At 40.9% G+C, this 24881-nt stretch overlaps 1 protein-coding gene across 6 annotated transcripts in view; it reads right to left on the minus strand.

Moving 5' to 3' along the window:
* Positions 1-505: 505 nt before the first annotated feature.
* Positions 506-24881, minus strand: part of rps6ka1 (ribosomal protein S6 kinase a, polypeptide 1) — a 90132-nt gene continuing 65756 nt past the window's right edge. For 3 of the 6 annotated variants that reach the window (XM_088603097.1, XM_088603094.1, XM_088603099.1), the window contains 20 exons: positions 22292-22408; positions 19978-20059; positions 17531-17611; positions 16727-16806; positions 15976-16082; positions 14780-14817; positions 13349-13491; positions 12990-13060; positions 11965-12053; positions 11490-11554; positions 10584-10686; positions 9461-9591; positions 8283-8408; positions 7495-7584; positions 6729-6887; positions 6236-6397; positions 4956-5032; positions 4246-4363; positions 3493-3630; positions 506-2792 (listed from right to left, as the gene is read on the minus strand). In XM_088603097.1, coding sequence (XP_088459223.1) covers positions 2670-2792; positions 3493-3630; positions 4246-4363; positions 4956-5032; positions 6236-6397; positions 6729-6887; positions 7495-7584; positions 8283-8408; positions 9461-9591; positions 10584-10686; positions 11490-11554; positions 11965-12053; positions 12990-13060; positions 13349-13491; positions 14780-14817; positions 15976-16082; positions 16727-16806; positions 17531-17611; positions 19978-20059; positions 22292-22408 — 2100 coding nt within the window. In that variant the 3' untranslated portion in view covers positions 506-2669. Of the gene's footprint in view, positions 2793-3492; positions 3631-4245; positions 4364-4955; positions 5033-6235; positions 6398-6728; positions 6888-7494; positions 7585-8282; positions 8409-9460; positions 9592-10583; positions 10687-11489; positions 11555-11964; positions 12054-12989; positions 13061-13348; positions 13492-14779; positions 14818-15975; positions 16083-16726; positions 16807-17530; positions 17612-18996; positions 19080-19977; positions 20060-22291; positions 22409-24881 lie in introns of those variants that run through there. The other 3 variants (XM_088603095.1, XM_088603096.1, XM_088603100.1) reach the window with 3 other exon arrangements.

Raw genomic sequence — 24881 nt, forward strand, 5'->3', positions numbered from 1 at the left:
AATCCCTTTAATTTAGAGATTAAAAAGCACATCCATTCTCCTCAGTGCCCCCCCCCCCAATATAACCCTTGTAACATTTTCACTGTTCGCTCATACTTTGAACTGTGAGAGTACAAGAAAAAAGCCATTTATTTGATAGTTTGAGAGACTTTGCAGGATTACCTTTTAAAAAAAAAAGGTCTTTGACTGTAAATGATCAAGATATAGATCTAGGCACTTTTTGTCAAGCAAAGGACACGCAGGTCTGGAAGGACACTTCTGATTTGCCATATGGCCCAGACCTGAAACAGGGTTCTACCCATACTCTAAGAAAGCTGTTTGCGCGAGACAGTAACATACAAGCCATTTTTATACACTTCTGTGATGACTAAAGTGTCCCACAGCCTAAGTTAACTCATAATATTTCAAATACGATCAAATGGATATAGCAAGAGCAGTGATCCCTGTTTAAAGAAAAACAAAGGAGACAGATGAGTTGTAGGAAACAGAGCAGAGGAAACAGGTCGAAGAGAGATAAGTTTTAATACAAAGGCATCTCAACATGATAAACCCCTGAGTCACCACAGAGAGACAAGGTAAGTACCGTCTGGAGCCCTGGGCACTCACACCCTGAGAGAACAGGGGAAACCGCAGAGAACACAGGCAATCACACAAGAACATTAGTACGGCGAGAACCTTCTACAGTCACATTTTATCCAAATATATAAAACTTGACAAAACCGAAGAGATTTTTTTTTTACAAACATGTCCAACAATCTGCTGAAATGGTTTTGCGATTGCCATGATTGGAGGGCAAAAACATTGCGAAACCCATTATGCTAAATGACATTCCCAGGTGTGCTGACAGGCATCTAGTATTGAACAAAAAATACACCCAGCAAAAATATAAAACTGCAGAAAAAAAAACACAGACAGAAAATGCAAGTGACACCGCAATGATGCAGAAGATTTATGACCGTGAATTTTCATATTGTGTTCTTATGCTTTGAGTATTTCTTGGTTTATTAAGAGGGATATTCTCTTTCCTGCACAATGACTAAGGATCCTATTAGAATCTATTAAAGCAGAAAGACTGTGATGGCTTCTAATTGGAATGTGGATCACCTGCTGGTCAATAAACAGAACACTTCTCAGCAAAGGTCTGTCCAGGAGAAGAATACAATCCTGTTTTTTTGACCGAACCCTGAACGGACTGTACGGGAGTGTGCTTACATTGTTTTGGAATTTTTCTGCATATTTGTTTTAATTTGAGATTCAGAACCTGGACATAGGTCCTACACCGTGCAATTTGTACAAGCAGGGTGTATTCATTTGCCCTCATTTTGCCGCAAAAGTATAAGCCAAAGTGTGGTTTCCTAAGAAGTTTGGATTAACCAGGGGTGTCCCCAGTCAGTTCTTTAATTAGAGCAGTTGAACAGCTTCTCCCAGCTCTTCAGGTACTGCAGCTTTAAAGAGGCCTAGAAAACCAGCAGCCAAGATTGAGGACCCCTGATCTACAGTGAGCATCTCACCACCTGGTTCCCCTGTACTCTTGTATGAAAACTGACTATGAAAGACTGACCACTTAATATTTAAATAGATTCTCCAGGAATAACAGTTTAGGTGGCATATGCAATATTCAGTCAACATAAAGAAAACCCCATCTGTATCTGTGACCAAATTATCTTTAAAATGTGATTATTTATTATTCTGGTCTCCAGCAGTTTACTGGAGTTCTCAATGAGTAGTACAATCTTAGAGTGTCACTCCCTATCCCCTTTTCAATTTTAGCAGAGAATTTGGGAAAAAAATTCAATTTTTACCCCTGAAACTTTTCTTTCTGTTGCTTAATCTCTTGTGCCCAAAATTCCACATGACTTTTTTTTTTATAAAATAGGAAAGGAAAATGGCAAAATTAACACAGTCCAAGAAAACCAGAAAAAGGAACATAGTATCTAAACATGCCATTAGCTGACTCATGGACAACTGTACATCAAAAACACTCTTACAAATGTTTTTCGAAAGAATGCCATTTCTGAGCCACAGATGCCAGCACATTACCAAGCACAAAGCCCAGGGTAGCACACAAGACGCAACACAAAATGTAAGACATGCCTTATGCTTTTGAGTCTTGGTTTCTGTCTCTTTATGCACTGAAAAACTCCAAGTATAAATATGGATATTTTACCACCAGAATCTGAAAGTGATCGCAGGCACAATACAGTAGCTTCTACGCACAGTGTCTGTGTGGTTATCTGGTGCACGTTAGTGGACCTCATGTGGTTCTATAAATGCTTGCAGTAAAGTGCATTCACATAGGTTTTCTTTATTCAGATCCAAGAACCCCAGCTGTAATCCTCAACCAAAAATGAACACGGAAATACAAACACAACCGTATGAATACGTAGAGCTGGCTATTTTTTTAAGAAAGAAATACTGATGTGCAATTTGTTTCTAAAAAAAAGCAACCCTGAAGAATAAGCAGATGTTCATGTGGTCAACACACCGCTTGGCCAACTGAGGCATGCTACGGAGACACACCGTCCTTTACAGATAAATACAACCACGCTGCAACCCCTATTCTGCCACTGACAAAGCCCAATAAAATGACAAGAGTCCATCATGCATCAGCTGCTGGAAGGTCATTGCCCATGGCGCCGTATCCATAGCGACCTGGCTTGCGCCATGCCCTACAGGGAGGTGGAAGGAAGTTTCTTCACTCTCCTCTGAGCCAGAATGGAGGCCTCGATTGGCTTGAGCTGTGGTGTGGGTTTGGAGCTCTTGAGCGCCGAGTATGTTGCTGCCATTGCGCCCTGTGAGGCAAAGCACAATGCAACACAGGGCTCAGTTAATCAGCTGAACATTACAAGTGTTGAAACGACATTTTTCAGGAACTTCTAAAATTTCAGCTGGGTCAGGAAACTTAAGATCCTGTAGTTTGTGTCTGGACAGGATGTTCAGTTAATGAAATGGTCACCCGCATAGGCCAAATTATATCACTGTCTCCTGCCTCTAACCCCCTGATTTCTTATTCAGACCTTGCTATTCTGATACAGAACACATGACCTTTAATTACCCCTCAAAGTCAGAGGACAGGAATCCAGGAGTATAGAAAATTGCAAGAGTGGTCCACTCTGGTCCATAGTGTTTTAAAAAAAGATGATTTAAGGGTGATCCTTAAGACGTCCACTTCCAACACTGGCTACCCCCGATTTTGGGGGGTTTACTGATAAACTAGCAATGATATACAACAGTTCTCAAAAACATGCAAGAACCTTAAAATTAGCATGATGTAATCAGTCTTAATCCCTCTGTAACCTATACAAAAAATAAATGGTGTAAAAATCACAGTAATTCACATGTTTCTTTTGGTAAATAAAAGCATTGAGAACAACAGCAAATGCTGAAAGGCACTCAGCTAAATTTAAACCCTGCAAAGGTTATTTTTCCAGATTTTAAGGTGTTTCTGCAGACACTGTCCTGTGGAAGCTGCAAATCCTGGGAAGAAGGTACCTTGACTAGCTGGGCATCCTGGTGCTGTAGCTGGCTCTGAGGCAACTTATCACGGTGGACTATCCAGGAATGCTTCAGGACCTGCTTGGCTGTCAGGCGTTGGTGAGGGTCTATATGCAGCATTTTGGACACCAGGTCCTAAGGAGGTCCCAGATAGACAAGAATCACTGTGCAGCTCTTTGTTATTATTATCTGATCATTACAATTAATTTATCTGGAACTGGCTTGAAGGCAGCTTACTAGGGACTCTGCCATTCTTATACATGAACATTTGGTTAAAACTCCCATAGTCTACTTCAGGCTCAACAAAGAAACAAACACCACTGCGCCTGAGAGGAACAATACATTAAACATTCTACATTTTAATGCATTCTTGTCTTTACGCAAAAGAACTGTGGCCTTTCGTGATACATACAGTAGCTATTTGGCTGAGGTATCTGCCAAGACAGAGCACCAATGTGGAGAATTAGGGCTGTCTTCTCAGCAAAACATTTGTATTAAAACTCTTGGAAACATTTTGAACAAACAAGGTGTTGATGCTGATTCAACAATTGGCAGAAAGATATTCCGGTATCATCTGTGACCTTTATGTTTTCCATTCTTAACCCACTCTTAATTCAGTCTCTCAGCCCCAATTCACAATTAGAACTAATAAAAGCTTATGAGGCTTATAGCCACAGTCTACTGTATGCAAAACCCATCAGTTAAAAATAAAGTCAGATGAAAATCCCATGAGAGCTTCTGAAGGCTCACCTTGGCAGCATCTGAGATGGTATCCCAGTTTCCCCCTTTGAGGTTGAAGCGCCCACTCCCGATACGTGACAGGATCTCACTGGGGGTGTCATCGGGACCGTTCGCAAAAGGGGTACACCTGGAGAGAGAGGGGTGTCAAGGTCAGCTGGTTCACAGCACCCACCATTCGACCTCATAAAGCAACTACAGTACAAAGAAGAACAATTTTCCTATTACAGAACTAGAGCCTGGAAGAGCAGAACCGAATTAGAACCATCTTTATTCACCAAGTACATTTCAAGGAATTTACTCTGGTGTACATGATGCTGTAAAAACATTTTACATACTGTACACCATACACAAACAAGACTCCTGGACATCATTAAGATAGTGCACATACAGTATAACTAAGAACACGTATCACTTCATCTATGTTCTACTGCGATCACAGTTATCACAGCCTACTGTATATGGCGCTTTCTGTTCTGAAAACTGTGATTATCTCCAAAGCAAAATTCATGTCATACAGTGTTCTTACATAACACATGTGTAGTCTGATTCCCAGGGTCCTTTGCAGATAGCACCCCAGAAATTACACTTGGGGCTCCAGCGCTGTGAGGCTGAAAGGCTCTTATTATTGAATTATCGACTCACAAGGGCTGCCAGTCCAGCACGGCTTTCAGAATCCTGGCCAGAGGCCTCGAAACTAACGCACTGTGGATTCCACTCACCCAGCCAGCATTGTGTACAGCAGTACTCCCAGGCTCCAAATGTCACACCCCTCATCGTAGCCCTGGCGTTTCAGGACCTGAGCAATTGAAGAAAAACAAAACGTACAGAAGAAGCAGGTTTTATTTATACCAAACTTTCATTTAGTACTGAGAAAGCCGGGCTGGTCTTGACAGCACAAGACTATGCTGTACTATTGCAGCCGGGTTTACAAGACCTTGCAGGCTCCACTCTCTCCACATTTTATTCTTAATTGAAATTGTTGCACAGCATTTTAAAACCCCCTGCCCTCCCCCATCATCTTAAAAAATAAGAAATGGGTGATTTATCCATCCGCTCGTTATAAGAATTGCCGAAAACACATGGCAGGACTGAGAAAGACTAATGAGAAAACTGCTGCTGCCCTGAATGACACACCTCAGGACTTCACAGGGGCAATTTCGAACAGGCAATCAGACTAGCCACTGTCCTTGGGAAGTGGGAGAAAATTGATGCAGGCTCAGGGAGAACCGTACAGATGGAGCCCTCAGACCAGAACTGAACCCAGGGCCCAACACTGCTCACTGCTGAGCCACTGTGTAATCAAATTAAACAAATTATTAGTTCTGACTGAGTAATTGCAAGCTCATCTGGATAGAAAACTGGAAAAGCCCTGCGGCTGAACGTGTGTGAGAAGACAACAGGTTTCAATGGCTCTGGCTTCTACTTGTTCACTCTCTACAGTTTACAGCCTCTTGTTCACACTCTCTACAGTTAACAAGCCATGATCTGAAAACAGGACCACACCTCCTTCTGTTGTGAACGTCAGCTTCAGGCAATTACAAACACAACTTAACTTTTACTCCTCCTCATCCCCTCTTCACCTGGCAGCACCAAGAGAATAGGTGAGTTCACCTGCACCAATTTTTCGTCACCTGCTCCAGACCTATTTACTGTATTTAGACCATACGTTAATATTCTATTATTCATTCCAATGTTTTTGTACATTATATTGCACTGTTTTAGGTTTGCTTACTGTAGGCTTCCTTCTGGTGTTGGTGTTTCTTCTAAGTGTAACCTCAGTACTTTCTGACCCTTGTTCTTTGTTGTTTCAGTTGTTTAGTAGCTGAATTATTGTATTTACTGTTTTTGTATTTACTTGTATTTAGTGTTTGCACGTACAGCTTACTGAGTGTTTTGAACAAAAAAGGTGCAATTTTTTCAATTAACCATTCAGAACACAGCCTGCCAACTTGCAGCATGATGTCTTGCAGCTTGAGGTGTGTGGCCCAGGGACACTGACCTCAGGGGCGACGAAGTTGGCGGTGTAGCATGGGGTCATCAGTAGCCCATTCTCCGCCCTCAGCTGCTTGGCGAATCCAAAGTCACAGATCCTCAGGGACTCTGGGTTCCCCGACTCATCCACATACAGGATATTGCTGGGCTTCAGGTCTCTGTGGACTACCTGTAGATCGAGGATTGTGGGACACTTTAACTCAGAAGGCAGTCCTGAGACAACCATCTCACACCTGCATCTTGGCTGCTTAGTGGCTTCCACAGACAGGTTAAAGGTTAACTTGGAGGATACAACTCTGTACTGAGACAAAAACTAAAGACAAGTGCAGACCAGGAGGGAGAAGGATGAAAGGCCTTTTTCTTAATTTTTCACTTTACTGTATTCCCCTGAGACACTGGCTGCAAGAGGCTGTTGTGCTCCATGAAGGGCTCATCCTCTCCATAGAGCTATAGGTCCTCCAACTTACCCCCTGTGAGTGCAGGTCTTACATCTTACTTACCCCCTGTGAGTGCAGGTACTCCACTGTCTTGGTGATGGTGTAGAGGACGGCGCTGGCCTCGCGCTCAGAGAAGCACTTCTGTTTCAGGATCCTGTCCAGCAGTTCCCCGCCCCTCATCAGCTCTGTCACCAGGTACACGTACTTCCCATTGTCGTACACCTGTCGCCAACAGCACACCGCCTCAGTGAAGACGCCCCACCGGCACTCTGGCCTCGGGCACGAGCCCTCTTTTCCAGCCATGTCTGGCCAAAAGTTTCTAAACTTTTGTTAGTTGTGCTGCTTCAGAACACTTCCCCATGGTTAGCCACCTCTTCTTTCTTAATCTCTGCTGAAACATCTTTTCAGTAAGTTTCTTCATTTTGCTGTCAGTAATGATGTACCGTAACTTGGCGGTATCTACTTTTCAATGACAAGATCCCAAGTATGGTTTTGAAAGTAGAGGTTTCACACCAAAGTGATTTCAAACAGTAAACCTTGCACATCATTTACCTTTGATTTAGAAAGGTTCACATTGGTCACGCTATAGTGAAATGTATACAGCAGAAAAAAGCAGTGTTTAAAGGCATTAGTATTCTAAAATCATGTGTAATACTTTTACAGTTGTGTAAGGTTTTTTAGTGCCTGTGAACTGGCCAAGCTGTTCAGTGCCCTCTGCTGGCCTGCTAGTAATAACATTTTTCCTTCCACCAGAGTTTTTAAAAGTGCACAGCAAGCACTCAAGAATCAAGTCAATCCTCAGTTCAACCAGTGTGAGATGTCCACTCACATCCTTCAGGGTGATGATGTTGGGGTGCTGCCCGTATCTCAGGAGGATCTCAATTTCCTCTGAAGGGTCCGTCCTACTCTTATCAATCACCTGAAAGTAAATTCAAGGTGGAGAATAAATGTTCATTATCCAATCAGAGATGCTGGAACATCACTTGATGGAACCTTCACTCTTCCTGGTGATGAAATGTACAGTCCTGTTGTGGGTGGTGTTGTTTCATAAGGCTCCTTTTTATCCTGAATCAGTTAAACATGATTATTTTTCTTGTGTTGAAAAGTGTGTTAAACGCTCTTTTATAACGTTTATAACAAGAGGGATGGCAACAACCAAGTTTAATCAACCCCAGCTGTCAGTGATTTGTAATCATTCCTGACATCATTTCCTCCCATAAAAAAGACTATGAATACTGTATTACATGTCTCTCTTGCATATGTCTTCTGCATCCTTTCCTCCAGCCCCTTGCTCACTCCTCACTCTAGAGAGGTGTCCCAGCCTCCTTATCCTCTGGCCAGGAGGTTATCCCAGCCAAATCCACTGTCACCAAGACACTCTATAAACCTTTCAATATGCTTAAGTCTAGGGTGTTATTCCCAGCAAAATATAGCCTGCTGAAACAATAAAATGCTTCTCTTTCCAATCTATGGAAATCTATGGAATTCTGACAATAGATGTTTTTCATTTTGACTCAGGCCTTTTTCTAATTATGCCAGAGGTGAAAAAGAATCCTCCCTATCCTCGCCCTCACCTGGAGCAAAAAAAGAATGCTAATAAAGATAAAGCACTCTTACCTTGGCGGCGTATTCTGTGTTCGTGGCCTTGTGAACGCATCGCTTGCACACAGAGTAGGACCCCATTCCGATATCCTCCTTCACAACGTAGCCGTCTGTGAAATGAGTGTTCTTCCCGTGCAGCTGCTAAACGAAATCACAAACCACAGAGCTCTCTCACAGCAGACGTGGCCATGCACAACTTTAAAGTTGGGCATTTAAAGTTGAAAGAAACACCTCAAGAAACAGTGAACAGTTCTTGAATTCTTCTGAAAGAACTTACTTCATGAAACAGTTTGTTGTTATAAATTGACATGTACAGTATCTCCACCTTCTGGCTAAATGTGGCAACGCTCTGCTCCGATGGCACTTGAGAAGCTACAGGATTCCCAGCAATATTCTTTAGCTGCAAAATGAGCTGCGGACCATGCAATGTCTCTTCCACCAATTCCTTCCCAAGCAATAATTCCTGATGCAGAGATTTAGCTGGATACTTATTAATTTCTACGTTTTTGTACCTTTCTAATGCACGTTTAGGCTAGAATGCCAAAACATCTTCAATGTGATTCATAAGAAAAAAACCCGATTTAACTGAAAAGCATTCCTGAAGATTTTTATTTCTTATACTCAAACTCAGGCCTGAATTAGATACAAACTAAATAAAAAATCTCAGCAGCATATTCCGACTTCAAAACCTGACCAAGGTGTACTATTTTCCAGGTGTTTCCTAGGACTACACAAAGGGTTTTAAAAGTTTTTAAAGTTTTAAAAGTTTTAAAAACAAAGGGACACTTTTCACTATGAGCCTTGTACTGTGTGAAATCAATGCTCTTACACAGCTATTGTACTTGATACTGCATGTTCCTGCTGTTCTGCTTTGAAAGGTTAACAATTAATAACTGCATTGTCTATAATAATTACAGATGTCAGTCTGAGTATATGCCTAAACTGGGATCTTTATTGACAGGACTTTCTCAAAGATTCTCCAGGCACAAAAGGTTGAAAAGAGCTGGCATGACCATGGAAACCATTAAGCCTTACATGAAGTAGTGAATGGTTGATGAGTCTTAAAATTGGCTGGGCCTTTTAATCTGTACACAATTTACATATGAGAGCTGCTCTAATGATTTCTTCCCAACCTATAGGTTGTGCCTTGTTTGAATGGGGTGTGAGACTGAAGTCCCTGAAAGACAGCAGACCTGCACTACGGGGTGTGAGGTCAGATGGACTGGTTCCTCTTTCCCTTCTTCCTCCAGCATCCCCGTGGCAACGAAGCTGAAACCTCGAAAGAGCTGGTGTGCGCCGGCGCTGGGCGGGACCCCCGGGGAATCTGCAGGGTCAACAGAGGTGAATTTTGAACCCTGGCCTGGCTGGGCTTCACTTCTAGGTGTTTAACTCACATTCTCACTCTGTCCGCACCAATACCAGTAACAATAACATTTTAATGACTTTCAGTTATTAAAATGACCCACAACAGACACTGGTAGACCCACAGTAGTCAAAAAAGACATTTTTCCCATGCAATGTGAACACACACAAATGTTTACTACTGTCCCATAATATCAATTAAGTGCTACCCAGTGTTAGTTTAGGATGAGGAAATAAGCTGATGGAAGGTGACATGATTTTCTAGCACAAGTATCCTACTACTTTACGTAGATTAAGTCTTAGGAACAGGTTAAAAAAGTGATCTGAGTAGCTGAGTAGCTGTCTTTGCAATAGAGTTTATAACTTCTGAGATTTTAAATGTTTATACATTCTGGTTAGCAAACAAGTATTCCTTTAACACCACCCAAATTACTTTGCTACTTTGGGTTTCCAGTCAAAATAGTCTCCTTCAAGTATCTTTTTTTCTTCAAGAAAAATACAGAGAATGCTGATGACACCACATGGCCTGTTCAGTTATTGCATTCACAGAGCTCCACAATCATCTAATTCCTGTCCGAGATCACCAGTTCAGATTTCAGAAAGTGCTTCACAAATCATACATTACAATTCTACATTTTTAGGTGCTCTAGGACCCCAGGAGTTAATATAATCCTCTCTCTGTGTGCAGAAATTACATCCAGTTTTTCTGAAGAACAATGACAGAAGTACATCTATTGGCGTCAATGTCAAGGAAGAAAAAACTGCATGCAGAGCAATTTGATCAACTTCAGCTTTGACCAGCAGCCGAATCTTATACAAATTGTATTGGCAAAGTGGAAGATTTTCATATTTAATTTTATTTTCAAATTTACCTCTCTTTGTCAATTTGCTTAAAAATAAGGATTCCCCCTGCAGTGTGACCTGCCCACAGTGTTCAAACATTCAAACATTCACCTTTGGGCGTCCGCGAGGTGAACTCGGAGTCAAAGTAGAAAGTGTCGTCCGGCCTTGCCACAGCGGGCTTGAACGGGGGCTTGATTTCTCGTCGAAAAAGCTTCTAGAAGACGGAGAAGAAAGCCACCGCACAGCTGTATTTCTGAACTTAACAGATATGATTCCAAGCTTTGGCACCTTGTTTAGACACATCTTTTCATGTAAAGCGCTGGGGGGAAAAAAATGTGGCAAAACTGGTCTGCTGTGTAAGCCTGTGTCTCATCATGGTACCAACGGCATGAAATCAGTAGAAATCTTTGACAAGCTCCTAGAGTCAGGACATAACTGCCAGCTGTACTTTGCTGTTGTATAGACTGGAGATTCTGAGTCTCAGGTCAGGGCTTGGACGTGGATATTCGTCTACCTTTCACCCATAATGCCATCAACACTCACAGCTGCAGTTGATTCAATCTGGCAAATTACCTTCCCTCCGGAGGTGCAGCATGAGATAGCAGTGCTTAAGGCCAGCCAACTTTAAACGGACAAGTGGAATTAGGGCAGAGAGGCAGGATGCAGTTGTGGTGTTATTCATGGCCTGATGGTACTTTCTAACCCTAATGGATGTCTTTACTGTATTAGTTGAAATAGTTTTGTATTAAACTCTCCCAGTATCCACCCACCCACCCTTTATGAAAAGCAGGTTGCAGCAATCCAGAGTATGTTGATTTCGTACCAGAGCAGGAATAAGGTACAGGATGATTTAAGGGGTGTTCTCATGCCATGAGAGACACATGGCTTGAGCATGGGTGTGTTGGGGTGGCAACACTGAGCCAAGTCAATTAACAATAGATTGTAAATTGGGGGACATGAAATCAGAAAAGTAACTGGCAATATTAAATTTAAAATTAAATGAAAGCAGATGCTTACATTCCAGTCTATTGTGGAGAAGAAAGCATGGCGTTTAATCTCCTCTGCGCCATCAGGTCCAGAGCCTGCAATCAATGATTTAATGAGATTAATTCATGAAATGACTTTGAGTGGAGTGTCCAGAAAAGCACTATATAACTGTAAGCAATTAATGATTATTATTAATATGTCCCACAGACCATTATACAGAATGCGTGATGCACTTGTGTGTGATGGAACAAAGATTTGAAATTGTGCATGGCTTGACCCACTTAAGTTTTAATAAAAGTCCTATGTGACCTGTACTGGTGAAGAAAAGTAAAGACTGAACCTTGTATTATCTAACTCCACATGTTGCTCAAATGACTTCAAATTTAGCCCTCGTAATGAAATAACTACTATCGTGGTGCTACTTTGCCTCCAGTTCTTTAACCTGAAATGTAAAACATTCTTCTCACAGGATGAGGTTTGATATTGGTTAACCGGGAAAAGTTACCTAGTCTGTTGGCTGGGTTCCTTTTGAAGAGGGCTCTCAGCAAACTCTGGGCCTCAGCGCTCAAGAACTGAGGCATTCCGAGTTTTGCCCTGCAGGATGGGTGATAAAAAAGAAGACATTTAAAGCCATTCACCTGAAAAGAAGTACTAAAACATTAGTACTCCATTAATCCATTAACCAAATTCCTGAGCATTTTTTAGCAGTAGCTATTTAGGTCCAAACCAAATATTAACTAGGAATGCACATAATACATACTGTAATGCTTCATAAAAGCTGAGTTTAAGAAATAAACTAGAGCCTGATAACAAAAGAACCAAGACCTGCAACAATGAAGAAGGAATACTGAATACAGCTTGTGTTAAAATACTTGAGCAACAAAAGCAAGAATGAATGAAGAGATCTGTGTAGGAAGATAACTGGTACGCAGACAATAAAAAGGGAATTTCTTTATTCACTTGTTTATACTATTTCACAGAAAAGACATTTAGAACAAAATCCTAAATTTATTTTGTTACACCTGCCCATATTTGGAATAGCCTACTGTGTATTATTCACGTGTCGGCCTGCTGCCACAAACCCTGTGATTCACACATGGGGGAATAGGGGAATGTTTACAGACTCCTCTCACCCACCAATCTTCGAGCCACTAGTCTTGTAACATGGCCCTGACGCCACAGCCCTGTTCCGGATATTGAGCGCTGACTGGAGGAGAGGTGTGTCCCTCACTGGTCCCATATGCTTGCAAGTACCCGGGAGGCCAGGGGAAGCTCTACTCTACATTTTGATGTGCCAATACTTGGGAAATTCCTGTCATGGTCACATGACCCAGGCTTGAACCCGGGATCACAGAGCTCAACCTTTACTAGCTGAGCCATCTGGGGCACCCCACGGTAATCCCTATGGTTCTAACCTTCAACAGTCTGAACTGAAAGGCTACAGTATATAGCACAGTACAGCAGCACAGTCGCCATTAACTAATGCTGACCAACAAAATAATCCACTTTCATAGAAACAGCAGTACTGACTTGAGAATGAGGTTCATGGTCTCCTTCCGATCCTTTCCTTGAAATGGTAACGATCCTGTGAGCATTTCAAACTGAAAAAGACAGACAGATTCAGCTCTGCAATGGAACTGCAAGACTGAACCAGAAAACAATTGCGAACACCGATGTCTAGATGTCTAAAAGTTACATTTAAGTCACATTAACACAAATTTAAAATAAGAATCTACCCAAAACCAACCAATGCCCCTAATAAAAACATTCAAACCTAGTGTTAGCATAAAACCTACAGTACATCTACAAATGTCTGTTCTCCTAAAATTATTCAAAAGCCAAGCAAAGTCAAGAGGATGGACTGCAAAGGGTGTATCATATTTACTTACCATTAGTACCCCAAATGACCACCAGTCAGCGCTGTGTATGTGGCCCTGACGGTTCACTACTTCTGGTGCCATGTACTCCACGGTGCCACAGAAAGAGTAGGCTTTCTTCTCATGGTCAATGGCTTCTTTACACAGGCCAAAGTCTACAGACAAGAACAGGACTTACAGGACTCACTCTTCTGCAGTGTGACCCCAAGCTTATCCAGCCATTGTCAGTAAATCACTTATCCTGAGGAGGAGTATGGATAGGCAGAGTCTATTCCAGAAGCAACAGCATGCAAGGAAGGTGCTAAGAATCCACAGCAGCTCTTCCTCCTGCATGGGACACCAGTCCATCACAGGGCAACACAGCCTTATAGAAAGTCTGTTTTCTTTAAGTGTGGATTCTGTCTTCTCCCCTGAAGACTCCATGTGTAATGGTTCTAAATAAAGCTTTTGCTGTCTACACCAGGACCTGATCAAAGTCCTTGTAGGCCCTGGGCACTTCTGTTTCCTAACGCCCTGTGGCGGAGGCATTTTTACGGGTGTAGTCACTATGGGTAGAGGGGTGATTTTGAAAATGATCTTGAATTTTTTTTCTGGATAGCCTACTCTAGCTATATACTGTACAGTATATATTCAAGAGCAGACCATTTTTATCATACAAACAAAAAAAAGACAACATTTCTTTATAGTTCCTTCGGTTTTCATAGGCCTTAGACACAGCACACAGCGTACAACAGACAATACACTGCGTCTACTGTGCCTACTGGATAATGTGGACCTGGTCTACCCAGAGACATTCTAGGGTCAAAGGAATGTCCTACCATTACAGGGTGACAGAAAACTTTTAGTCCTGAACAGCAAAGGCTATGAAGAGACCTGACATAAGTACTCAAAATCCTCAAAGGAAATGACAAATTTAATCCACTGAACTTGTTCAGAGTCAATGAAACACAAACCAGAGGACACAACTGAAAACGATGGTTATGTGCTTTTAAAAATAAGAACAGGAGGCAAAAGGTTGTGGGAGTCAAGAACAAGCTACTCAGCCATGCTGTTCGATTGTTGATATCCTTGCTAGCAGATGGATGGTTCATTTAAAACTGACTTCATATTATTTTATAGATGCTCATTGAAATTCTGGAGTATTCTGAGGTAATGGTTAAGAAATGTTACATTAGCCAGCAACAAAATCTTAAAACTGTTCTGGAACAACCATTTGATTTGCTTCAGGTATCTTACTGTCATCAAATAAATCAACCAGCAACATTATAAACAACTGATAAAATTAATCAACAGAGCTCACTGAAATAGTTAAGAAAAATACAAAACGCAGATAAGTAAAAAATGCACATGTTCTTGGAATATACTGTACAGAACAAAACAAAACAAAAATTAAATTACACCTACAGATCACATACTGCATGGAAACCATTTCCAGCTCCTTACCTGTGAGCTTAATGTGTCCTTCTTCATCCAAGAGGATGCTGAAACAAACAGAGGAAACACTGCTTAGGAACAGGATTCATGCTGCGATTGTTAAGCATCACTCATATTACGTGGACTTCAGAACCAGCGACTAAACCAGGACCTGACAACACAGATGGAAGCTAAGAGTTTGCATTTTACACTGGGAAAAAGAAAGCGTGGTGGGAATGTGGAACAATCCATCCAACCAGCTTGTTGAAGCGGTGTGCCTGTGGTCTTTGAGGAATATTGATAGATGGCAATATACTGTACAGTATGTCACCATGCTTTGCTAAACCAGAGTAAAGCATAGTGAATACGACTCTATCACAACCTCCTTCAACTTAGTCATCAACTGTTCACCACATCTATACCCAAATATGGAGCATAAAGGTTTTGCACCTCCACTTGTGTCGTGATGTCTCTCCAGGGAATGACTACATGTGACCCTTGGATCAATATTTTCCAGCAGCTTCAGGCCTCTTTGACGGTATGGCATTGCTATACAATGCACAGAAATGCCTAGCAAATCAAAAAGGCTAATCTACAATAGAATATGCGTCATAGCATAGTCAATCACCACTTGACCACTTCCTCTGGCTTAAAGATAACTCCCAGCAAAACAAAATATAGACTCTAAGTGGATTTCAAAGCACTTGCTAACAAATATTAAGACTTCTCCCCATGCAAATGAAACTTTCTCCTTTAGAACTTTGTTTAGACTGCATTTTATGCTCCTTCTTTGTTCACTCAACCATTTTCATCTTCCCTCCCCACAATCACAAGCAGACGTGATCTCAGATATGATCTGCAAATTACTATTGAAAAACTATTCCAGCAGTTTTGAGACAGGATGCGCTCCCACTCAAGGTGAAACCTCATTACCACACCTCTACCGATTAACGGCAATCCCATGCAATATCTCTTGCAAACAATGTAAAGTAATTCGCTTATGTAATTGGAATCTGATGTTAAATACTTTTCCCCCAGCGGGTAATAAAGTCTGAGGTGAACTGGGAAGTGACAGCTGAGATGTGCTTGAGAAGATCATATACATTTTGCGTAGCAGAATGGCAGTTAGCAGTGGTGTAATTAGGAGGCATCTCTTTGATAAATAAGGGTGATCCCATTCGACTACAAGGCATCACTGGACAACATCATGAAAAGAGAGAATGTACTTTTCTGGTTTGAGGTCTCTGTAGATGATGCCTAGGCTGTGCAGGTGGTCTAGGCCCAGGGCAAGCTCAGCCAGGTAAAACTTCACATCCTCCTCAGTAAACATCACCTGAAAGAGAAAGCCCAACCAAGATGTTTGGAATACACCCCCTACAGGGAAAAATCCCCACAAGAAAATCTGAAGCTCAATGATTAAAGAGCCTAAAGAAGAAAGGATATAACGATAAATTCTTCCCAGTGTGTTTAAAACCAGCCAGGACATTCAAAACCGAAATTCTTTTTCACTACAGCCACATTCGCCTCAACTTAAAAATATACACATATACAGTACACATCAAATCAATGAACATGGAGCCCAAGTGACAGTTGAAGACCTCCGTCTCTTACGCCATGTTAAATAAAGTACACTATCATTCAAAATATTCATTCAAATATATCATGCCAAGCAAAAGCATACATGACGCTGTTGATGGAAAAAAACTCATTTTTCTTATGACCCCAAAACTAGCAGAGGATAGACAGCAGAGTGGAACAGCAAGTACTACTCTGGATTGCAGGCTACCCCCTTGGCTCACAATCCTCCAATCGCGTTTCATATGTGCTCTATGTAGATCATCACTTATACAAGAACCTGACCCCTATTCGATTACCTGGTGAAATTAAGTAAAAAGCAAATTTTAAAAAATAAATGAGCAGCCTTTCCTACATGAGAAAACTGTGAGGGTGCTACAAGCGCTTCAGACCCCGAAATACCTCTTTCGACAGCCTGGTGAAGAGATCCCCTCCGCGGAGAAAATCTAAAATTAGATAGAGCTTCCCCTCAGTCTGGAAAGCTACCGGGAAACAGAGAGAACAACATGTCAGCATCTTGCAAACAGGTACACACATCAAACCAAGCAACAGGACACTGTCTCTGGAGTCCTCTGCTCCTAATGTTTCATTTACTGTATGCAAGTCTACTCTGGTAAATGACAGCATTTTCACACTCAGACATTGGTCTTAATGGAGTTTTTCACACCAAGGGCTCTCCAGGTTGTCACTATGCTTCACTAGACAAGACCATGGGAATACCACTCTGGATAATAACAGATGAAATCTCTTTCTACTCTGTCATTGAGGTCCACTGTATATACCGACAATCATCATACACACATTTTGCACCTACAATACATTTTTGTTAAGATCTCTGACCAAGGCAGTCTAAAATTAAATTTCACATTTTTTGTGCAAGCAGCTTCTTGCTTACTGGTGTGCAGACGTCTTATCTGCTTATTGAATTTGGGTTATTTATAATCGCCCTCACAGCAGCAGCTGTGCAATTTGATTTTTCAGATAACTGGAGGCTTTATGTGTTTTGAAACATCATCTGAATTTAAATGCTATAGGTTAAAAAAAACATTTAATATGCTGTACATTTGAATATGCCTCCAAATATAACCAGCCTGTAATTTTAAAAGTACCCTTTAGAGACCAAAACATCGTACTCATTGTCCGAGACCAAACAAGAGAAAAACAAATAGATTTGCAGGCACACCCACGTGCCTCCTGAAAGCTCACCATAGTGCAACTTCACAACAAAAGGGTGGTTCACATCAGCTAGAATGTCCCTCTCCATTTTCGTCCTCACTCGGTCCCGCACTGGAGGAAGGAGCAGACAGATGTGTTAGAAATTTACTGTTGTTTTAGTGGTCCTTGAGTCACAAACAGTGGGATCCAATTCTGGTCTTGAAGATTTCTAGATCAATGGCCTGAATTATTTTACCTTTATGGCCCAAATTCATATTTCCATGTAAATCAAAAGGAATAAGTGCTGATATTGTTTAGGAATACTTGAAAGGAATACTTCCGTTGATAGAAAAAAGGTTTTCAGTGTTGAACGACAATATTTACAGAAGATCGGATTTAGAAGTCCTATTCTGAAAGTATGTTGTATATATTTTGAATACTTTGTCAGGTGATTGTTTCATTACTGACAAGGTGTGCATGTATTGTTTTCTTAGATACTGTTCATAAAATCAGATTTATACCCTTTTCAAGGAAGATGTATGGGATGTATTAATTAATGATTCCTCTACAATGATTCAAGTTCAATGGAAAAAAAAATATTTCCGTGTACAGTAATAAAGCACACAAAGCAGTTAATCACTGCAAAAGAAAACTGCACAGTTTGCACCCTGAATGTGGCTGAAAATCAGTTTTTTTAGTGGCACACGATTCCCATCTGGCTCTAATTCTGGCCTGTGTCCACCTCCGTTCTGCAGTCTACTGTCTTTAGACATGATTCCACAGCCCTGCCAGCCCAGAAACCCAGATTCATAGATCATACTTTTTCTACTGGCCATAAACTTTATGCAACAGTCCATATAGTGTTAAAAAGAACATGAATTATCATATTGGGGACTCCCACTATAAAGCAACATTTAACAAACAGAGCCCAGACACACAGAAAACAGAATATACCTGGGACAAAACACAAAGCACATGAAGGAGCAGGCACCAAAACAAATGCATCTGATAACCTGTTCCCTGTTTGCATGTGACAAGCAGGGCCTGACGCAGATGCTTGTACAGGTCACAGGTATTTATAATGGAAGAATTTTAAACCTACAGAGTGTTCCAATTAATATGAGAGTTCACACTTGTTTATGTACTCCACTGTGGTTTTAAGAGGGAGGGGTAAATAGTGAGACCTCTCTTTTTTACTGAAGGGGTGAGGAGGTGGGGTGGGGTCTGGGGGCAACAAAGAGGCAGCCCTGTGAACACAAAATGTTTTTGGCTGCTCTTTGAAGAAACTGTGATGCACTATAGCTCTTGAAAAACAAAAACAGCCACTTCCTGCAAAAACAGTGCTAGGGCTTGAACTCACACAAGAGGTTGAGTGAAAAACATACAAATGAAATTTGGGAGGAGGGAGGGGTTTTTAATCATGTAAACTGCAGCAAAATACATCATTTTATAGTGCATTTGTAACCCTGAGATTTTACTGTATACATTATATTTCAACTTGGAAAAAGAAAACTTGCCACTTGGTAAGAGCTGGATGGAAGACACCAGTCAGGGCTTAGTTGCACTTGAAAGTTCTCTCATTTTGGTGTAATTTTGTGATCTACAGCAAAAACATTTACTATGTCAGACGTGCAATCAATGTTTCTGTACAGACAGGCATTCCTCTTGTAGAATTTATAATGATCACATCAGTACTTATGTGGAGCTGGGGAACTCAAAGTTAAAAAAATTGTCAACATGTCATTTCCTGATGAGTGCTTGTTCAAAAAGATTTCAGGATGAGATAGCACCAGTTCTGAGCATCTGAAACCCCCTTTAGGACATACATGATTTATAAAGTACTGTAAAATTACAGACTTGGCAATCCATCTCCTTCACAGTTTAATATGAAGAACGAAACACGTTTAAGTACTATAATAGAAAACACGTTGAGTTTGCTGAGAAACCATAAAAAGAGATTGCTAAGATCTTTAACATCTACTGTCAGTGCCAGAGCTTCATCAGCAAACCAATACTAAGGATATTCCAGACTTCTTCAGATACTACAGAGGCATCAGTCCATGACAATTCAAAACATTTGGAAAGCATATTGTTGCTATATAGAATCAAACCTGCTGTTCTGCAGGCAATTCTGTGCAACATAATTAAGAAAAACCAAGAACACATTGTCACATTCATGACAGCTGGAACAGTCCATTCCAGCGGCAGCTGCAAAAGATGAATGCAGTGCATCTCTAGTCTAGAACATATTGCTATTGTCCTGCGTGTGCTATTGCACCAGATAGAATCTGAATCATGAGTTGGGTAGCTCTGGCTGAGCTGATGTTTAAGGACCATTAATGAAAACGCAATACTGTGGATTTTCACAGATTAGAACAGCAATTCAAACCTGACAAGCAAAACCACTGTTAAAACCCAGGCCTTGCGGTTCAGGGACACCAGTTTGAAGTAGCAGAAATACTAATTCCAACAAGGTGGAACGCTGCTGCTCTGATTACCTTTTAGAGTGGCCTTCTTCAGGACCTTCATGGCGTATAGTTGGTTGTCGTCGGGAGGTGTGATTTTGCGGACTAGAAACACCTGAACGAAAAACAGAAGCAGACAGGACCGTTCATAAAGCATGTTCCTCTTCCGCTGAATATACAGTTCTTTCCTAAAAAAACACTTCCCAATGACTCTCAAAATATAATGGCTGGTGGGACAACATTGTATACAATTTCACTGTGCTGTTTAGGAATATGGAAGCCATGTGTATGGGAATATGGTTCTATTCTGATCTGGCTCTATTCAGGACATGACTGACTTTCCCTTAACTGTTGTGCTAACTCCAGCTGGTGTAAAGTCATTAACAAGGTCTTGATTATACATCTCTTCCAAAGAGAAGACCACATGGAGGTTACTTTTTTAGGAGGTTTTCTTTCAATCTTTCTCTCAGTTTCCACATCTGATTAACCTAAATAGATCTAAAATAGATCCTAGGCTTGCTTTGGTAAAAACACATCCTTTAAAAACTACTAAATCTTCTATAAGTTAACGTTAATGAATAAGCAGTTCTTGAAAAATAACTGTTTTAAAAACTAATCTGTAAGTTAGTTTGCATTCTCAAATAATGGATGGGTTTTAAAAGAGCTCAGGGCTTGTCAAATTACCTTTTGAAAATTAATTATAAAATATATTTTGAAATCCTTTGTACTTGGAATTCTACACCTGAAAAAATATCTCAGGTAGTCTCCAAATTAGAAGAACAGTTCTTGGAATTTAGGTTCTGATATGGGACTTGTTGCTCTTGCTTTCAAGAGCACAACAATTCTAGTATTTTCCAAATGGAACATGCCTCTGGTAAAATCCAAATTTACTACACCAAAAATGCTATGAATTCAGATTGAGAACAGAAAATATGGCAAATAACTAAAACTGGACTGGATAGTTTTTACACCTTGCTCTATGTACTGTACATTACCCTTGATATCTAAAAAGTTTTCCATTATTAGATACTGGCTAAACGGACTAGCGTCCCATCTCTGGGAAAACATAAACTTCCTGTTTGCTTAATGCTATAGTGCTGGAGGTACAGTACCATTGTGCTCCAGATGTAGTGGGATATTAGGTCTGTAGAGGCGATTAACCCTTTTTGTTCTCAATGCTAAACGAGCAGTCTTGGGAAATCACATTAATTGTAATGGGATGTTTCAAAAAAGGAGAGAAGAAAACGTTTGAAAACGAGATGACACTTTAAGAAAATGGGGGAAACCGTATTCTAGCTGGGTTGTTAAAGGTTGCTGAAAATGGTCTTTTTTGATCTAAAGTGTTGCATGCTGGCAGCTGCACCTGCAAAGCACCTTGAGGTTTTTAGTCTATGTTGATAAAATAAAGTACGCTACTCTTGCTGTTACTGAGGACAGAGGCCAAGAGACTCTAATGTGATGCTTAATGCTTTTCAGCTGGGAAACCGAGCAGTGGCACTAAAGCCGTGAAAAGATAAATCCAAAACTGTCTTCTCTCGCTTAATTAAGGCATGAAATTAAGAGCAAGTCTAAAGAAAGAATCATTCAAATCCCTTAATTCTGCATGGATTAATTTTTTAAACCAATTTCATGTCAGTTTGAAAGATAAGTGCTCTGGTTCCTTGCCTGCAGTTGATGCCGATTTGCATAAATGCACAAATAATGATACCCCAGCTCTTTAGTAGATCATTTAATGCAGTGCTTCACATTGTGATGCACACCTCCACCTGACACGCTGGCCCGTGACAAGACAACAAAGCTCCTTTCACACAGACCTCAGAGCTCCTTTATAACAATAAAGCTGTGATCTCCTAAACCAATTTCTTTTTTCCATTAAGGGGTGGACAGTGAAAGAAACCCAAGTTTTGCATTCAATCTCCAAGATGATACACAGAAAAAATACCAGGTTAAACTAATAGCTATTAGTATTTCCAGAACACTGTATTTTGGAATTGTTCAGGGTACTGAAATTCCAATTTGAGTCGTGACTGCAGAGTTTTTGTGCATTTGGTGTTTTTCCATCTATATTCAGAGAAGGAAGCTATAAAAGATAATGAAATGTTCTCAGTATATAGTATGAATTCCTACCCCTTTCTAAAAGTTCTCACAGGTATGTTGTATGGATGGAAATGGTTATACAAACCATTTCCCCTTTCATTCCATGTTGTACAGTAAGAACTTCTGATCTAGTTAAAACCAGTGTCTTAAAGTTGCTAAAGAAAGCCAGAGGGAAAGGCAGTAAGTGGCGTTTTCCACCCAAAGGACACCTGTTTAATGTGAGTTTTTAATTTCCTTCTGGGACACCTACCTTCCCAAAGGAGCCCTGCCCCAGGACTTTAAGCAGCTCAAACTGGGAGGGATCCGCCTTCTCTGAGCCCTCCTTGACATGGTGCGTGATGTTGATCTCCTTGATAACATCGTCCTCCTGAAAGGAAAGACAGCTCCGTCAGAAAGGGAAGGACTGGGGTGTGCGACACTCCAGGGCTCCTGCAGCTCCCCAGCTCTCTTCACAACAAGCCAAGAATTTCAGGGACACTTGAAGCAGTAAAAGCAAAGCCAAAAAGGAGGATAAAACAAGCTTTTAACTCCATCCTTTCTCAGGGAAAGCGGACAGGATTGAAAAATGAATATCAGGCAAACATCTTCTGACCTCTTCTGCTGAAGCTGCATCACAACACAATGGGTGTCCTCCCGAGTGATTGAAGTAATAACGGACAACATTTTTAATTCAGGAGCACAGCTTGGACATAATGAACATTAAGTAGGTCTCTTTAAGTGGTGACACTCACTAGGCACTGAGTAACTTGCGCTGAATGAGTTGACAGCAGGCTTGCAGCTTTTTGAATATTTCAGTTTTTGCACAAAATGCCACAACAAAATGCTCACCTCTAAATTGAACATTTTTAGGTCAGCCCTCACAAGTGTAGATCACTTTCTTGGCCAGTTCAGGGATAAGGTAGCTTCTCCATTTGAATTGATTACCATCAGTAATTTAACTTTTTCTTCTTCCAGATTAATCCTAAAATTAAAGCAACCTCAACCTGCATATTTTTAGCCAAACATTCACGTTCAAATCAAGTTTTTCATAGATTTTTATTAATACGTTCATTTTCTGAAATCATTGAAAAGAACTGATTACTGAGCCTGGAGTTGTGGTCTCGCAGTGAAGGTGAGGTAGACAGTCTGATAACTCTTTCCAGAGGAAGAGAACACTGATCATCAACTGGACGCTCCAAACAACAAGCAGAGATATCCAAATACCCGGAAACCAGTGGGGTGAGTGTCAAGTCTTTCTTAAAGGTTACTAGGAATCATTAACTCTTCACCTGCCTCAAGGCTGGTAATCAGGTATTAAAGTTAGACGTACAGAGAATTACCAATTTTACTGAAACAGTGACAGGCGCAAGCACAAGTAAACAGAAATAAAAGGGAAAGAAGAGACACTGAAGCCCCTCAGGTCCACAGTGGAAGGGGGCTCATAAACATCACAGCCCTGACTTTGGAAGAAGGAAGATGCATCTTTTAAAAGCTACTTGACTGCTCAAGCTCAATATATGAACAGCAGAATCTGCTGCTGTTCAGCATTGGGATCAAAGGTCTTGAAATATGCCCAGATTATTGATAGGGTCTGCAGCCCATGGGTTAATTAAGCAATTAAGAATCAATTCAGTACTTGACTTATTGGAAGGTTCAAAGCCCAGGTGCAAAGGGTGACTATGCTTACCCTATGCAATGCAACACAGCCTGAAGCATCAACACGGGAAGAGCACAAGACAGTACAACTGCTTCTATTATAAATGTGGGAAAAGAACCATTTATAAACCAAGTTCAAATACCTATGAATAAGACATTTATTAACTGACATAAGCCGAAACATAAAAACCCTGGTGCTGGCTTCTGATTGTGGGTCCACATCTAGTGAAAACCAGGAGTGGATCAAACTGCTGTCATATGAAAGGCAACTTACAAATGAGATGCCTTAATAACCACGGCCATGCTTTGCTTGACTAATGTTAAAAAAACACCACCATAACTCCCTCATAAAAACAATACAATATAATGGATAAGAACCACTTAGCAAAATAAAATTTTGCATACTGTACACACATCGCTGTTACTGAGCTGCATCTACAGAAAGTCTCTCTTCGGTCTCAAGTCCTTCAAGGTGTCTTCCACCATTTTCATCTGATTTCCCTCTGCCTGGAGATTAGCTCTTGGTTTGTAGATGTACAGTACAGTGTGGCATAGTAATACAGTACATTACAAATAATTGCTAATAATTGTGGACCTGTCACATGATGTGCACAAACAGTTTTAGGGTTTATGCATCTTATGTGTTGCGTAGTATTTTAGGAGTGCTTTTTTAACCTCATTCAAGTCTCATAAAGCCTCAAAGTATTACTACAACAAGTCATTGCCTCTTTCTAATCCACTTTATCCTCCATTTGCAGATCCCATATGGGAGATGCACAGCATCCATTCTGCACCAGGGGTCCCACTCCACAGTGGGAGTCACAACTCCCATTGAGAAGTCAGAATGTACTTGTCAATGTCTATACACAGAGACATGTACTGTAGGCAGACCAAAGTGACATTTGCAAAATGAGATTGAACACAGCACTATTCAAGTACCTCGATGTTGGTCTGATGACCAAGCGGTCAAGAACTCTGTTTAATCTCAAACTAAAAGACAGCATAGGGAGAGGGAAGTTTACCACCTACCACCATAGACCTCACCAGGCCAAACCTTGCTTAGCTTCTGGTTTCTATAGTATCCAAACATGTACAGTACCTAGAACAACGTGTGGAGACTATGCACAGCAATTTGCAACAACATTTCCAATTAGGGTACAGTACATCGCTGCTAGAATCATCGGCATTGTAGCCTTTTAATGTTG

This window comes from Lepisosteus platostomus, chromosome 13, assembly GCF_059453375.1.
Source record: "Lepisosteus platostomus isolate fLepPlt1 chromosome 13, fLepPlt1.hap1, whole genome shotgun sequence".
Classification (NCBI taxonomy): domain Eukaryota; kingdom Metazoa; phylum Chordata; class Actinopteri; order Semionotiformes; family Lepisosteidae; genus Lepisosteus; species Lepisosteus platostomus.